Genomic DNA, 14,894 nt, shown 5'->3' on the forward strand with positions numbered 1-14,894 from the left:
CATCCAGAAAAGAAAAGCATTTATCCCGACTCTGTCTTCTGTCCATCAGTCAGTCACCTATCCAAGCTAATAAATTACCCCTAATCCCATGTGATCTAACCTTGTGAATTAACCTTACATGTGGCACCTTATCAAATGCCTTCTGGAAGTCTGAACTACATCTACAGGATCCCCATTATCCACATTGCTTGTTATATCTTCGAGGAACTCTAGCAAATCAGTCAAAGATGATTTGACTTTTATAAAACCACGCTGACTCTGATGGATAGCATTTTGATTTTGTACTGATTTAGTATCTCTGCCATTTCAGTGTTCCCCACTATTAACTCTCCAGTTTCATCTTCCAAGGAACTGACATTCACGTCTGCAATTCTCTTCCCTGCTTTTGCTATTCTTCTTGATATTTTGCGCTAGTTTTCTTTTGTAATTTACCTTAGTTTTTTTTTTAGTATCCCTTTGTTTACATTTGAAAGTTTCCCAGTTGTCCAGGCTGCCACTGGCCTTTGCAATATGGTATACCTTAGATTTTGTCTTTATATTGTCCTTGACCTCCTTGTTTAGTCTTGAATATTTTTAACTCCCCTTACCATCTTCCTTCCTCACTGGGATATATTTTAGTTGTGAGGAATTGAGTATCTCCTTAAACAACTGCCACTGCTCATCCACTGTCCTATCTTTTAGCCTTTCTGCCCACTCTACTCGGGCCAAATCTCTGTGCGTGTGCATCTCTGTATATTTGTAAGTAAGTTGTTTGATATTGGAAGGCAGCGTGTCAAAAAAGAGAATGTGTCGGCTAACTAAAAGCTGGGGTGTGTAGATCAAATCATGTGATGAAGCTTCCAGGAAAACATTTAATCAGTTGGTGACCCTAATGCAGTTGATCCACTTCATTCCTTTGTTTTTTCTTGTTTCAATTTTCTTAAATTGATTTTGCATCCCTGTTGTTTTTTTTATTATCGCTGAGCAATCCAATTTAATCACAGTTTATCTTGTTAAGGGCTGAGTACATAGTGTAAAAACATGGCCATAGAACTTTAAACGCAATGGTAAGTCTAATTTGTTGTAAGTAAATAGATTTTGAAAGAACCCAATCATCATAAAAGTTGAACTCAAAAATAATCCAAATGATCAGAGATTAAAAATGATTTATTTTGGAGAGCAAATAAAACGCACAAAAATAGGGAAATTGTTTTTCATGTTTAATATTAGCATTCTGTACAATATTTTATAATCATTCATTATTTTTGTCTGAGCAACAGCACAGGTAATTTACTAATTAATGGGTCAGATGGTAAATGTTACAGCACAACTAGTTATTTTAGGTAAGCCAAAGGTTAAAGTAGCATTAAAAGTGACCAAATTCTGAAGACCAATGTTTGAGATGGAATAGTACTTCGAAAGACAAAGAAGATATTGATGTTTCAGTGCAACATTAGCCCAATATGTGTGACTGACACACTGTGAAACATTGGTGGATTCATACATGCAATCAGAAATAGATATGGTGAAAGGATTCTGTGAAAATTGATAAATAGTACAGTTCTGGGTCATTAAGCTGATGCGAGGCTGAGGAAAGTGGATCTACTTTCTTTGAAAATAACGTTCAAGCCAAGATATAGTTCATGTTTCCAAAGCAAAAAGAACAATTCAGTAACATTGATACAGAACCAGAGAAAACCATAATGACCTCAAGTAACTTTGAGCTTGAAAAGAATCTTCTTACAGACTCAGCTTTCAGAGTAGATTACCAGCCAGTTCAGTAAATAATATGTTTAAGGATCTAAAATGAAATTGGACCAATTCCTGATTCATCAGCAAGTAGAGCGAAATGAGGAAGGGTCACAAAATTCTTAATCAGGTCCTGAAAAGGCCAAAGTCTTCAGAGAAAGTTGAGTGATTAGGCGTTCCTGTATTCTTGAAGTTCTTTGTGTGTGTGCGTGTCTGTCAGTAAGTACAGGTACATATGCAGTTCACTCACAAGGGAGGCAAAGAAGATGGGTGGGGTCAGCTGGAATGTGTCCTTGAGGCCACAGTGGAATCAACCGATTGAATGGTGGAGCCAAAAGGCCTACTCCTGTCCCTTATTCGTGTAAGGACTGAGTGCAGCTGGATGTTTGGTCTGAATACAAATGTAGGTTGAGATCCAGGAGTTAACAATTAATATGCATATAACATAAAAGCATCCTGATTTAAAATAAATTTATGGGATTGGACATAGATTAACTCCATGGGAATAAAACAAATAGCCTCCTCCTTGCCCCATTTTGCTTTAAAGTGACCACACAGCTTGAATTTTGGGGAAAATAACTTGGAAGGGGTCCCATTTTGAGACTGGCTGATAAACTTGTAGGGGCTAGGCACAAAACTAGATGCAAATGCAAGCTTTGAGGAGGAGACTAAAGCCTGCAAAGAGATGGACAGTATTGCTGAAAAAAAATTGTTTGCAAGAAGCAATGCAAAGGAAATCAACAAATTTATGCTGTGTGAGAAGAGAGTGCTGATTGCTTGGCAAATGGACTCTTATTGCTGGAAGGGTTGCAGCGACAATGCACCAGTTGACAGTGACTGGCAGTTAACTGCTGAACAAACAGCTTGACTATGGTAGAGGCATTTCCCTCAGGAATGAACCTCTTATTTTGTTTAACTGAAACAGGTGCAATGTGTGTTATGTACATGTTCTTTCTGTCTGCAAAGAACAGACCCCTGTTCCAGCACACATGTGTCACACTGTGAGCCTGATTGACAAACTTAAATTGTTTATCAGCATAATTCTCAGCACACTGAGGATTATTTAGCAAATGTTGTCCAGTTGCAGAATCACATTTAATATTGGACACTCTTTTGAGTTTTGCAAGCATGGGCTGGTTGAGTAAGGTCTGTACCTTGCCTGTTGCAACAGCGGCTGAGACAAGCTGTTTGCTTTGATCTGCCAATCTTTGGGATGCAAATGCCTGGCATCACACTGGCACTGAAATTCATACACCACATTATCATTTGTGTGATATGTAGAATATCTTTGTGGCTTGACAACAGCATCTTGTTGGTGTTGAATACCAATCATGTTGCTACTGCACAGTAGTAGCATGTAACAGCAAGCTTTACTTGCTCACATTTTGGAGATACCTATCCCTTCCAAGGTGAGTCACCTGATGAAGGAGCAGTGCTCCAAAAGCTTGTGATACCAAATAAACCTGTTGGACTTCAACCTGGTGTTGTGAGACTTCTTACTGTGCTCACCCCAGTCCAACACTGGCATCTCCACATGAGGGTAATCTGAGGCAGATTGGGCATGTTTCAGGGCTGAAAGTGATGGCCTTAGGCGATGAGTAGCCATTGTCCCACAGGGTGACCTGATGAGTGCAAGATGAAAAGCTTTGATAATAAAAGTACTTTTTTCAGCAATATTCTGTACTGCCAAATAGCTAGATAGAGATAGGTTAAGTGAGTTGGCAACAAGCTGGCAGATTAAATATAATGTGGGTAAGCACGCGTGAGGTTATTCACTTTGCTATTAAGAATATAAAGGCAGATTTTTTTAAAAAAAGCATTTTCATGCTGATCAGAGAGACTTAGATGTACTGGTACAAGGAACACACACAGCATGCAATTGTAGCAAGCAATTAGGAAGACAAATGGTATATTGGTCTCGCTTGTAAGAGGAATCAAATACCAGAATAAGACAAAGCAAAATACTGCAGATGCTGGAAGTCTGAAATATTCCACAGATCGGGTAGTGTTTGTGGATAGAGAAACAGAGTTGCTGTTTCAGCTTGATGACTTTTCAGCACTGAAGAAAGATAGAAACTTGAGAGATTTTACGCTTGTAAAAGGTGTGAGGGGTGGCAGAAGCCAGGTAGGAAGAATAAAAAGGAAGGCATGTGATAGCATGGACAGCAGGAGAGATTAAATTACAAAAGATTTTAGCAAAAGCTAAAGAGAGTGGTAATGGATATAGTAAAGAAACAAAGGTCAAGGTGAGATGTGAATAGCTTTATAACAGCCTTCTGATTGTAATATGTAGTGACAAAGAAAGAAACCAATATAAAAAAACCAAAAAAGCAGAAAAGATGGAGGTAGAGATTATGTTCTAAAGTGGTTGAATTCAAATCTGAGACCAGAAAGCTGTTGAATGTCGCTTGTCATTTTAATTCTCCACTTGCTCCCACTCTGACCTTTCTGTCCTTGGCCTGCTCTAGTGTTGCAACACAAGCTGAAGGAGCCACACATAGTGGGTGGCTTGGCTTGACAAGATTGGCTCATGTACCATTTTGCGCAGGAATAATTCTAATACTACGCCTTGTATTCTGGTTTCAAAGCTACAGCAGAACCAGCTAGAACTCCATGAGGTCCGGATGTCTCACCGGCAGCTTCAAGTGAAAGTGGATGAAATGAATGAGGAGATGAGTCTACACAGCGTAAGCCCAACAAGTACGTCACTATTGTCAGAAATTGAGCAGAGCATGGAAGCAGAGGAGCTGGAACAGGAGAGAGAACAGGTACTGAATTACATAACTCTGCAATGTTAATTATATATAAGAATTGTATGGTTCTGAGTAATAACTGAAGATTCACTCATGCTCCAATACGTAGGAATAGGATGGAACAGATGTTGTTGGTTTGCAATGTTTATCTCTGTAAATAAGTGCTTAGAAAATTGTGTATTGATTGCCTCCGGTTCTGTCCTTCACCAACTGGCCTTCTGGATTATAACCAAAAAATGGTTGTCTAAAGGTGAAGATTAAAACTAACAAAAAAAAAGTTCAGACAGAAAACTAAAATCCACAGACCGTTGTGGAAAATGGAAAGTGTAATTGTCAGAATTTGAATTGTATGACCATTGGAAGAATGATGTGGGTAATCAATGAGAAATCAAGGCATGGCCTTGGCGTTATTGCATCCTACCAGAAGTAAAATCAGAAGTAAACTTTCTTGAGATAATTTAGATACTGATCAAAGTTTGGATCATTCATTCGAGTTCTTGGATGAATCTTACAAAAAAAATGATGTGCTAAATGTTTATGAGACATGGTTGGAATTTGATAGGTTTTGGAAAACAGTTGGGATATTCCTTGGAAAACTAGATCATGGACTTTAATGATCCCAGGATGGGTGCCAGCATTTAAACTCAGAATCGCAGGATTGGTATGGCACAGAAGGAGGCTATTTGGCCCACTGTGTCTGCACTGGCTCTCCAAACAAGCATCATGATTTGCTGTCGTTCCCCTAACGCTTCCCCATATTCCTGCACATTGCTTCTATTCAGATAATCAGACAGATTCCTAGTATGGTAGGATTGTCACATAAGGGAAATTAGGTTGACTTGGACTGTAGTCACTGGGTTTAAAAAGAATGAAAGGTGATCTGATTAAAATGAATAAAATTCTGAAATGGACAGACTGGATGCAGGGATATTGTTTCCTCTGTCGGAGATCTAGAACAGGATACAAGGTAGGTCATTTAGGACTGAGATGAGGGGAAATTTCTTCTCTCAGAGGGTGGTGAATCTGGAATTCTCTGCCAAAAAAATGCTGTGGAGGCCAAGTCACTGAATATATTTGGGAAGGAGGTGTCAAGGGGTTAAGGGAAGGGTGCTGGAGTATGGTGTTGAGATAGAGGATCTGTTATGATCATACTGAATGGCAGAGGAGGCTCAAAGGGCTGAATGGCCTACTTCTATTTTCTGTGGTTCTAATGTCTACTTGAATGCCTCGATTGAACCTATCTGTGCCACAACTCCAGATAGTGCACAACAATCAGTTGTGTGTAAAAGCTTTTTCTCGCATCACATTTGCTAAATTACTGGATGATCAGATATCCAATGTAGCCAGGCTTCTGGTTCTAACTAGTGTCGGTTTTTGGATAAGGAAACTGCCTGTTGGATCAGATATCAGCTGCCTTAAAAAAAAAATGTCCTGGGAAATAAGCAGTCATTCTCTTCAGCCTTTAAGGAATGATTGAAACATTCTGCAGTGACACAAAGAATAGAAGACTTGATGATTGTCAGATTTTGACATAATCCAGATACTCAGCACAACAGAAGGATTAAGGCCAGGGGAAGTATGAGGTAATGCCTTTGGGAAGAGTTGGCAATGCAAGGGATTATTCAATAAATTGTAAGGTACAGATATGTTTTGATGAGTAGAAAGACCTGGAAGTGCATGTTCACAAATCCCTGAAGATAGCAGGTCAGGTGTATAAGATTTCTAAGAAGACATACAAGATAATTTTCTTTGTTAACCAAGGCATGGAATATAAGAGCAGATAAGTTATGCTAAAAGCACTGTTAGAATATTGATTATGGTTTCCATCATGTGAACACATTAGAGAAAGCAAAGAGGAGATTAATGAGGATATGGCCAGGAATAGAAAGGTTAACGATGAGGAAATATTAGATAGGCTGGGGTTGGTTTCTTTGTAATGGAGAAGGCAGAGGGGAAACGTCATTTAACTAAATTTACCCTAATCCGAAGTTTGGAGGCCGGGACTGGTGAACTTCAGATCTCCCAAACGTGCCACACTGGTGGAAACTGGCCCCATATGTGCAGCACATTCTTCAGGCTGAGGGCGACCCTGTGTGCCTGCATAGGAGAAAGAACAGCACAAAAAGACCGGTCAAATAATGTAATACAGAACGCCATTATCTAGTAGGTGTCCCAGAGAAAAGAATATGAAAGGGGGACAGATAGCAGTTCCAACAGAAATAGGTCCTGGTAAGTTAAATTGCAAGAAAGGAACAGAGAGGCAGGCTCCAATCTAAAGGAAGAGCTGCAGGGAGCATAGTGAGCACGAGAGAAGCCCTGAAGATCTGAGAAGACAGCTGAAGTTGGTGACTCCATGCTGTACACTTTTGAGCAGTGGTGTTCTGCTTGGCACAGCCAAAGACCTGAAATTGTGTTTGGAAGGTGAACCTCGTGTGTATTTGGAAATCCAAGGGAAATAAAATGCAAAAGGTGAGATTGGAATCCTATATACTGAAACCAATTATACTACAATAATAATAGAGAACACAACTGCAGAGAAAAGCAGCTCCAACAAAATCCCAGGGACTGCTCAAAACATCCTGCAGAGAAACGTGATTAAAATACGTTTCTTAACAGCACAGTATCATCACATTGGGACTCGAACCCAGACCTTCTGACTCTGAGGCAAGGACACTACCCACTGTATCACAAAACCTTCACTCAAAGTCACCAAAGAGAGTTGTAATTCCATGTAACATAGCTGGGGAAAACTATTTTACAAATACTGGTGTAGTAGTGACGCAACTATGCTGTTCAGTAAAACTTCTACAGAAAAAGATAAAATTGAAACATGACAGAAGGAAAAGGCAATTCTTTTTGGAAGAATATTATGTATTCCCTTGACAAGGCTGATGTTTCTCATTAGGATTTGAAGTATTTGTTAATCAGATGTGAAGAATTCAAGTAAAGAAAACAAACTGTCCTAAAGTTACAAAAACAATTTACTCACCCTGCTTGTTAAAAGTGAAAAATCCGGATAGATGCAGATGTATTTGAAGTATACATGAGACAAATAGAAGAGATTAGTGAGAAATGTAAAATCTGTAAAAAGCATTACAGGGAGGTACTAGATCCTATTGTAAGTCTTCTGTTAACATGCGACTTTAACAAGGTAGTTAAATGGGTCCAATGGTATGATTCAAAGACTGAAATATTTTCATTCTATGTTCTGTAGACCTGGTGACCAGGTTTAGTCTGTTGTACTTTAATCACAGTGGTTAGCACTGCTGCTTCACAGTGCCAAGGACCTGCGTTCAATTCCAGCCTTGGATCACTGTGTGTATGGAGTTTGCACATTCTCCTGTATTTGTGTGGGTTTTCTCTGGGTGCCCCAGTTTCGTCCCACAGTCCAAAGATGTGCAGTTCGATGGATTGGTCACGCTTAATTGTCCTTTAGTGCCAGGGGGATTATCAGGGTAAATATGTGGGATTACGGGGATAGGGCCTGGGTGGGATTGTGGTCGGTGCAGGCTCGATGGGCCGAATGGCCTCCTTCTGCACTGTAGGGATTCTATGATGAATTTTTGAATTCACAATTAAATATGGTATGACATTTTAACTGATCAACCAAAAAACTACAAGTTAACAACCATCTTGGCATGCTGCCTGTGCAAAGAATTCAACTAGCTGCCCATGCAAAGAATTCATGCCATATCATTGGAGGATGTACTCCCCATCAATTATTCTATAGGAGAAATCCCTACCTGTCTTTTGTTCTGTGTGATAATCCTCCTGCTACAATTTGTTCATGTGTTTCGACCAATTTGAATGCTGCACATATAGAGAGATGGGTTTTTGTCAAGATTGAGATCTCAGAGATACGTTGAAGTGCACTCAGCCACACGTTAGCCCATCTGAAAGAGAATTTATTTCAGGAGATTTGGTGTATTATGGAATGTTCCTAGTGAGGTATTCAATGATCACAGTACTTACCAAACATGGTGATCAAACTGTTGAGGTTTATTCATCATAAATAATTGGAATTAATTACAAGATCCCAAAATCTGCGCAGCTGATAGAAGTAAACAAGGCACCTCAAATGTTGATGTGTTTCATGACGTCTTCTTAGGAACAGAATATGGTAGATAACAGCTAGATTTTGATGATGTGAGTGATTGTGACTCATGTGACAGTACTAACACATCCACAGGCCATTTGTCCCAAATGGGTACTTCGGTGACACATGAAACACCGTGGCTTAATGGAGAGTTGCATCAAATGTGGGACATGCAGCAAAAGCTACTAGTAAGTGTAAATATTGGCTGAATGTTCAGGATGATGGTTAAGAGACAAGGTTCCTGTACTTGGTGAAAGAGTGGAGAATGAGAGAATGCAATTACTGAAACAGTCCAGAAGTGACTCTTGTGTGAACATAAGAACATAAGAAATAGGAGCAGGAGTAGGCCATCTAGCCCTTTGAGCCTGCCCCGCCATTCAATAAGATCATGGCTGATCTGTCGTGGCTCAGTTCCACTTTCCCGTCCTCTCCCCATAACCCTTAATCCCCCTGTCTATCAGAAACCTATCTACCAGCGTCTTAAATATATTTAGCAAGGCAGCCTCCACCACTTCAATGGGCAGAGAATTCCAGAGATTCACCACCCTTTGAGTGAAGAAGTTCCTCCTCAACTCCGTTCTAAACTACGCCCCCCCCCTCCCCCCACTTGAGGCTGTGGAAACGAACAGGAGAAAGAATCTCCAATCTTGCAAGAGAACAGTTTTCTGGCACTAATCCAGACAGATGTAAAAGTGGAATGAGAGGCCAGAACTCCAATAGATTGAACAATGAAGTAAAGACCACAGAACAGTCTCACAACCAGGAGTTCTCATGACTATGAAGTTAGGGTAGCTGATAATAAACCTGGGAATAACCTAGTAAGAGAGTTAAGACAGAGAGTATTTTGAATTTATTCTGAAGTACCTAACAAGGATCCACCAGCTTTGTCACACAGGTAGGTTTGTACTGGGACAGGATTTATAAGGCTACAGCAAACCCAGTAGCTAGGGGTTGTGAAGTGTGACTGGAAGACACAGATATTAGGTAGATTCTCCCACAGCTGGAAAAGTCCTTTTGGCTACCTATTATGGAAGTTTAGACCAATCAGTGTAAGAAACGTATTTCTACGGTGTGATACTTTTCAGAGAGAAATCTTTCTGAAACCACCTAAAGAGTCTGTGGATGTAGAGGAAAAACTAAGGAAAGCAAACAAATGCCTGTGATCTGTCTCCAGGGTATGACATTTTCAGTGAGATCTGTTTTGCTGAAAATAGGTTGTGTTCATCTAAAAACAGATTGCTCAATATTTTACTGGTATCCTAAAGGAAATCTTCAGGCATCTTCTTGATGAATTCCAGAGAGGGATGTTTTACCTTTTTGAATTGGTGCCAGGAAAGGTGAATGAACTGTAAAGATTTTATAAGAAAAGGGAACTCTTGGAGAGAATTGAGAGCAGAACTGTCTTTATAAGCTGCAGTGTTACGTTAACAGTGCATTTGGAATTCTTCAAACATTAACAGTCCCTAACAGGATTCTAATAGGCTTAACACTCTAGAGAAGATGCAATGGTTTTTATATCAGAATAAGCAGCTATGAACATCAGACTAGAAAGGCCGTACTTCAATGATGGTGATGTTGGATTTTATTGGACGTTACCTTGACTTTGGAATTCATCTTTCAGCAGTAATTATCAGGTTTAGTCATGTTTAACCTTAAAATCAAACTGCTAGTGATTCAATCCCCAGAGTTTGGCTCAAGCATGGAAGCAATGCAGGTACCAATTGGATAGAAAACTACTGACACTGAGGAGCTAAAGATAATTGTTTAGAAAATTTGGAGAGACTGCAGGAAGGAATTTCAAACAGCTGAGGTAAAGAATGCAGAAATAATTTACTAGGATGCTACCAGGACTTGATGGTTAGAGTTATAAGGAGAGGCTGGATAGACTGGGACTTTTTTCTCTGAGCGTAGGAAGCTGAGGGGTGATCTTACAGAGGCCTACAAAATAATGAGGGACATAGATCAGTTAGATAGTCAGTATTTTTTCCCAAAAGTAGGGGAGTGTAAAACTAGAGGACATAGATTTAAGGTGAGAGAGGAGAGATACAAAAGTGTCCAGTGGGGCTGTTTTTTTACACAGAGGGTGGTGAGTGTCTGGAACAAGCTGCCTGAATAGTAGTAGAGGCGGGTACAGTTTTGTCTTTTAAAAAGCATTTAGACGGTTACATGGGTAAGATAGGTATGTGTAGCTGGACCAAATGTGGGCAATTGGGACAAGCTTAGAGCTTTAAAAAAAAGGGCGGCATGGACAAGTTGGGCTGAAGGGCCTGTTTCCATGCTGTAAACCTCCTGACTCTAAGTGATTCCAGGTGATGCTATGCAAGGCTCTTAGCTGTGGGTTGACCATGGGACTGGCTCCAGTTGTTGCTTCAAGTGTTTGCATATCCACATCAAGCTCTCTTTTTCCAGGTTCTGTGTTTAGGTGCCGATTTGATCTGATTTAGTGATGTACTGTTTGTATAGTTGTATCTTCAGCTTGCCGCATGTCTCTCTACAAAACTCACAGCATTGTTTTTCCTTCATCACAGCTGAGAATAGAACTCTGGGAGGCTTACTGCCAGGTACGCTCACTGTGCTCACACCTGAGAGGAAATGACATCACGGACTCTGCACTTTCCACTGACTCCTCTATGGATGAATCTTCTGACACTTCCTCTGCCAAAGATATCCCCACAGGGAGCCTACACACGGCACTGCACGAGCTCAAGCGCCTGATCCAGAACATTCTCGATGGAAACGAGTCTACGGTACGTTAGTTTGAATGAACTCATATGCACTGTGTGCACAGCAGGCAAATTCAAAGTGAGCACGTGCTAAGGACATAAAGGTTGAATTTTCTTGGAAGAATAGTCATATGGACTCAAAACACCAACTCTGTTTCTCTCTCCCAGATGCTTCCAGACATGCTGAGTTTTTCCAGCATTTTCTGTTTTTATTTCAGATTTTCAGAATCTGCAGTATTTTGCTTGCATGCTATTGCATTAAATGCCCTTTACTCAATGGTCAACATATACAGCTCCCTCTAGGTGCACAGGCTCCCATCAAAAACAGATATTGTAATATAATCAGGCTGGCACAGTGGTTAGTACTGCTGCCTCACAGTGCCAGGGACCTGGGTTCGATTCCCAGCTTGGGTCACTGTTTCTGTGGAGTTTGCACATTCTCCATGTGTCTGCGTGGGTTTCCTCTGGGTACTCCGGTTTCCTCCCACACTCCAAAGATGTGCGGATTAGGTTGATTGGCCATGCTAAATTGCCCCTGAGCGTCAGGGGGACTAGCTAGGGTAAATACATGGGGTTATGGGGATAGGGCCTGGGTGGGATTGTGGTTGGTGCAGACTCGATGGGCCGAATGGCCCCCTTCTGCACTGTAGGATTCCATAAAAGCAAGTTGCTGCAGATGCTGGAATGTGAAACAAAAACAGAAAATGCTGAAAAATGTCACCAAGTCTGACAGTGTCTGTGGAGAGAGAATAGAACCAACGTTTCGAGTCTGGATGAACCTTTGTCAGAGAGTCTTTATACAGATATTACTGTAATGCTTAAATATTTTAGAAAAAAAGCTTCATGAGCATCAATTTAAGAATACATTTGAATGATATTGGTCTAATTATTTCAATTAAAATATAAAAAAATGACAGAACCACTCAGCAAGTAGGCAGCATCTTTCGAGAGGGGAACAGAATTAATATTTCGGGTTAATGACCTTTCATCAAGTCACTGGCCACTTGAACAAAGCTTTGTAGATGACAAGTCCTGATGAAAGGTGATTGACTTTGAGGACAGGAAATGCTGTAATACTCAAAGCTATGGGGCCCACTGCTGGAAAATGAGATTGGAATAGATAGGTGCATGATGGCTGGTACATGGCACTGTCAGCTTTGTTGTCATTCAATTTCACGGTATTCTGATTAGCCTTTGATATACAGTTTAATGCTTTTTACGCTACATGCTCAAGGGTTGTTTATTTATCTTCCCCTTCATGGTTGGCTGCATCTTAAGTACTCACCATTGTTCCTAACCACAATGTTTATGAAAGTCTTAGTTCTGCTCTATAAGTAAACTTCAAAGCATCTAAGTGCTTTCAATTCCTTTTTTAGAACGACTGTGGTTAGGGCGCATGTTCACCATCTAGTTTAGGTTGCAGGCAGGCTTCTGGGACTGCAATGCCAACAGGAAGCTCCTTGCAATGATAGGTCAGCAAACCTATCATCAGAGGTGGGAACTGCAGATGCTTAGGTGGGTGCGGAGCTGAGGGGTGGTGGTGCGGGGTGAAAAGGTTTTAAAAATGTTTATCATTATAGGTGCTCCAGCTCTCAGGCCATCAGTGTGGAGGGGCAGCCCTTCCACTGGACAACTAGAGATGTACTGTTACTGGACAGCTACAGAGTGTGAAATGTTCTTGGGTGGGGGAGGGAGGTTGGATCCCTCCCTGCCTGGAAGAGGTGGGGGCCGGACGGTTGGTGGTGGTCATCCACTCTCCTTCCATCCCTCTGCAATCAGCACGCTGACTGGAAAATGCCCAGCAGCTTCTGCTGAGTAGTCATAATATGCCATTTGTTTGGGCCATCTACCCGACCTGAACCTGGAATTGAAAAGGCCGGGAGCATGGCAGGAGATCTACATGCTAGCCAGTGACAGGAATCTGTGGCCCATCTACTTCAGGCAGTGGCCATTTGAAAATTTGTTGTATAAAGCTGTAACCTCTGTGTCCCCCGGCATTGTATTCAGGAAGTATCTGGAAGATAATTCCCTGTGGATGTCCCCAGATAAAGTTTGCACACAATTACTCAGAAGCGAAAATTCCCCTGAGCGTTTGCTCTGCCCTGGGGACCATCCGAAAATGCAACTTAATGCAGCTGATTCCACCTGGGTTATACCAATAGATTGGTGGAGGGAGACAGTGATGTTGTGGTAATGTCACTGAACTTGCAGTCCTGAGGCTCAGGCTTATGATTTGGGGGCATGGGTTCAAATCCCACCAAGGAAGCTGGGGGAATTTAAAATCAGTTAATAAATCTGGAATATAAAGCTACTCTCAGTCAGGGTGACTATGAAACTATCATTGGTTGTCATAGAATACGCCATCTGCTTCACAAATATCCTTTAGGGAAGGGCGGCACAGTGGTTAGCACTGCTGCCTCACAGTGCCACGGACCCGATTTTGACTCCCGACTTGGGTCACAGTCTGTGTGGAGTTTGCATGTTCTCCCCGTGTCTGCATGGGTTTCTTTCAGGTGCCCCAGTTTCCTCCCACAGTCCAAAGATATGCAGGTTAGGTTGATTAGCCATGCTAAATTGCCCCTTAGTATCAGGGGGACTAGCTAGGGTTATGGGGTGGGATTGTGGTCAGAGCAGACTCAATGGGCTGAATGGCCTCCTTCTGCACTGTAGGGATTCTATAATTCTATGAAATCTACCTTTACCTTGTCTGGTCTATATGAGATTCCAGACCCACTGCAATTTGATTGACTCTTTAACAGCCCTCAAAAAATGGCTTTGCCAGCCTTGCCCACCTCCTTTAACAGAATGAAGATAAGTTTACCTTGTTTAGGGCAGCTCATGCCATTAAAAGGGGTGTGGCCTCCTTCACATTGGCTGCACTTTGCTGCTAAGGCCCCAGGTACATGCTGTAGTGCCCAACTCCACGCCTCCGTTCCCCCCCCCCCCGGCCTGAATTGAAACATTGGGCTAGATAGCATCAAAAAAAATTAAGAAAGAAATTGGGCATGGAGAGCCAATGGTGCCACTTCGACACTAATACCACTCCAAGGAAGTTCAGGCCCAGTCATTGCTGCCACCCGTTCCTCACTGCTTTCTGCATGCAGCACTCTCGTCCAGTGTTTGCGGGCGTATAACAGCTTCCAATTCCATGTGTTATTTGGTGTGCACACCATTGAACCAATGGTTTTAATACTGAAGAGGGGAAAACTTTCCTATTTGGATACTCGGTTTCAGCTTGAAGCACTCCTGTGTCAAGTAAAGCAAAAAGCATCAGTAAAACTAATACACTGCCAAAACCTCTCACAGGCACATCCCACCAATTCGCTGATATTTTTCTCTCTTTTCACCACAACCTCTGATGTATAAGTGTTTTAGAAAGCGGCGCTGTTGGTTTGATTTGTAAAACAGCGTTGACATGGCTTTGTGGAACATTGGCCCAAGATGGACTCTGAGGGCTCTCTTTTACCATTGCGTGGGAGCGAAAACATGGTAAAGTCGAGTGTGAGGCAATGAATGCGATCCGTGCCCCGTGTCTGCACAGATGGCCACTTTACCAAAACCCAGGAATGGCGGCAAAACAATTCGCGTCTGAAA

General features: G+C 41.5%; 1 protein-coding gene across 1 annotated transcript in view; it reads left to right on the forward strand.

Annotated features, from left to right (window-relative positions):
- The window catches only part of bicdl1 (BICD family like cargo adaptor 1), a 75,666-nt gene that overhangs the window by 48,446 nt on the left and 12,326 nt on the right, over positions 1–14,894 (forward strand). The window contains exons 5-6 of the mRNA XM_080208470.1: positions 4,317–4,496; positions 11,106–11,324. Of these exons, the coding sequence (XP_080064596.1) occupies positions 4,317–4,496; positions 11,106–11,324 (399 nt within the window). The remainder of the gene's footprint in view (positions 1–4,316; positions 4,497–11,105; positions 11,325–14,894) is intronic.

The sequence above is a fragment of the Carcharhinus amblyrhynchos genome, chromosome 20 (assembly GCF_965287045.1).
Source record: "Carcharhinus amblyrhynchos chromosome 20, sCarAmb.v2.hapA, whole genome shotgun sequence".
Lineage (NCBI taxonomy): Eukaryota > Metazoa > Chordata > Chondrichthyes > Carcharhiniformes > Carcharhinidae > Carcharhinus > Carcharhinus amblyrhynchos.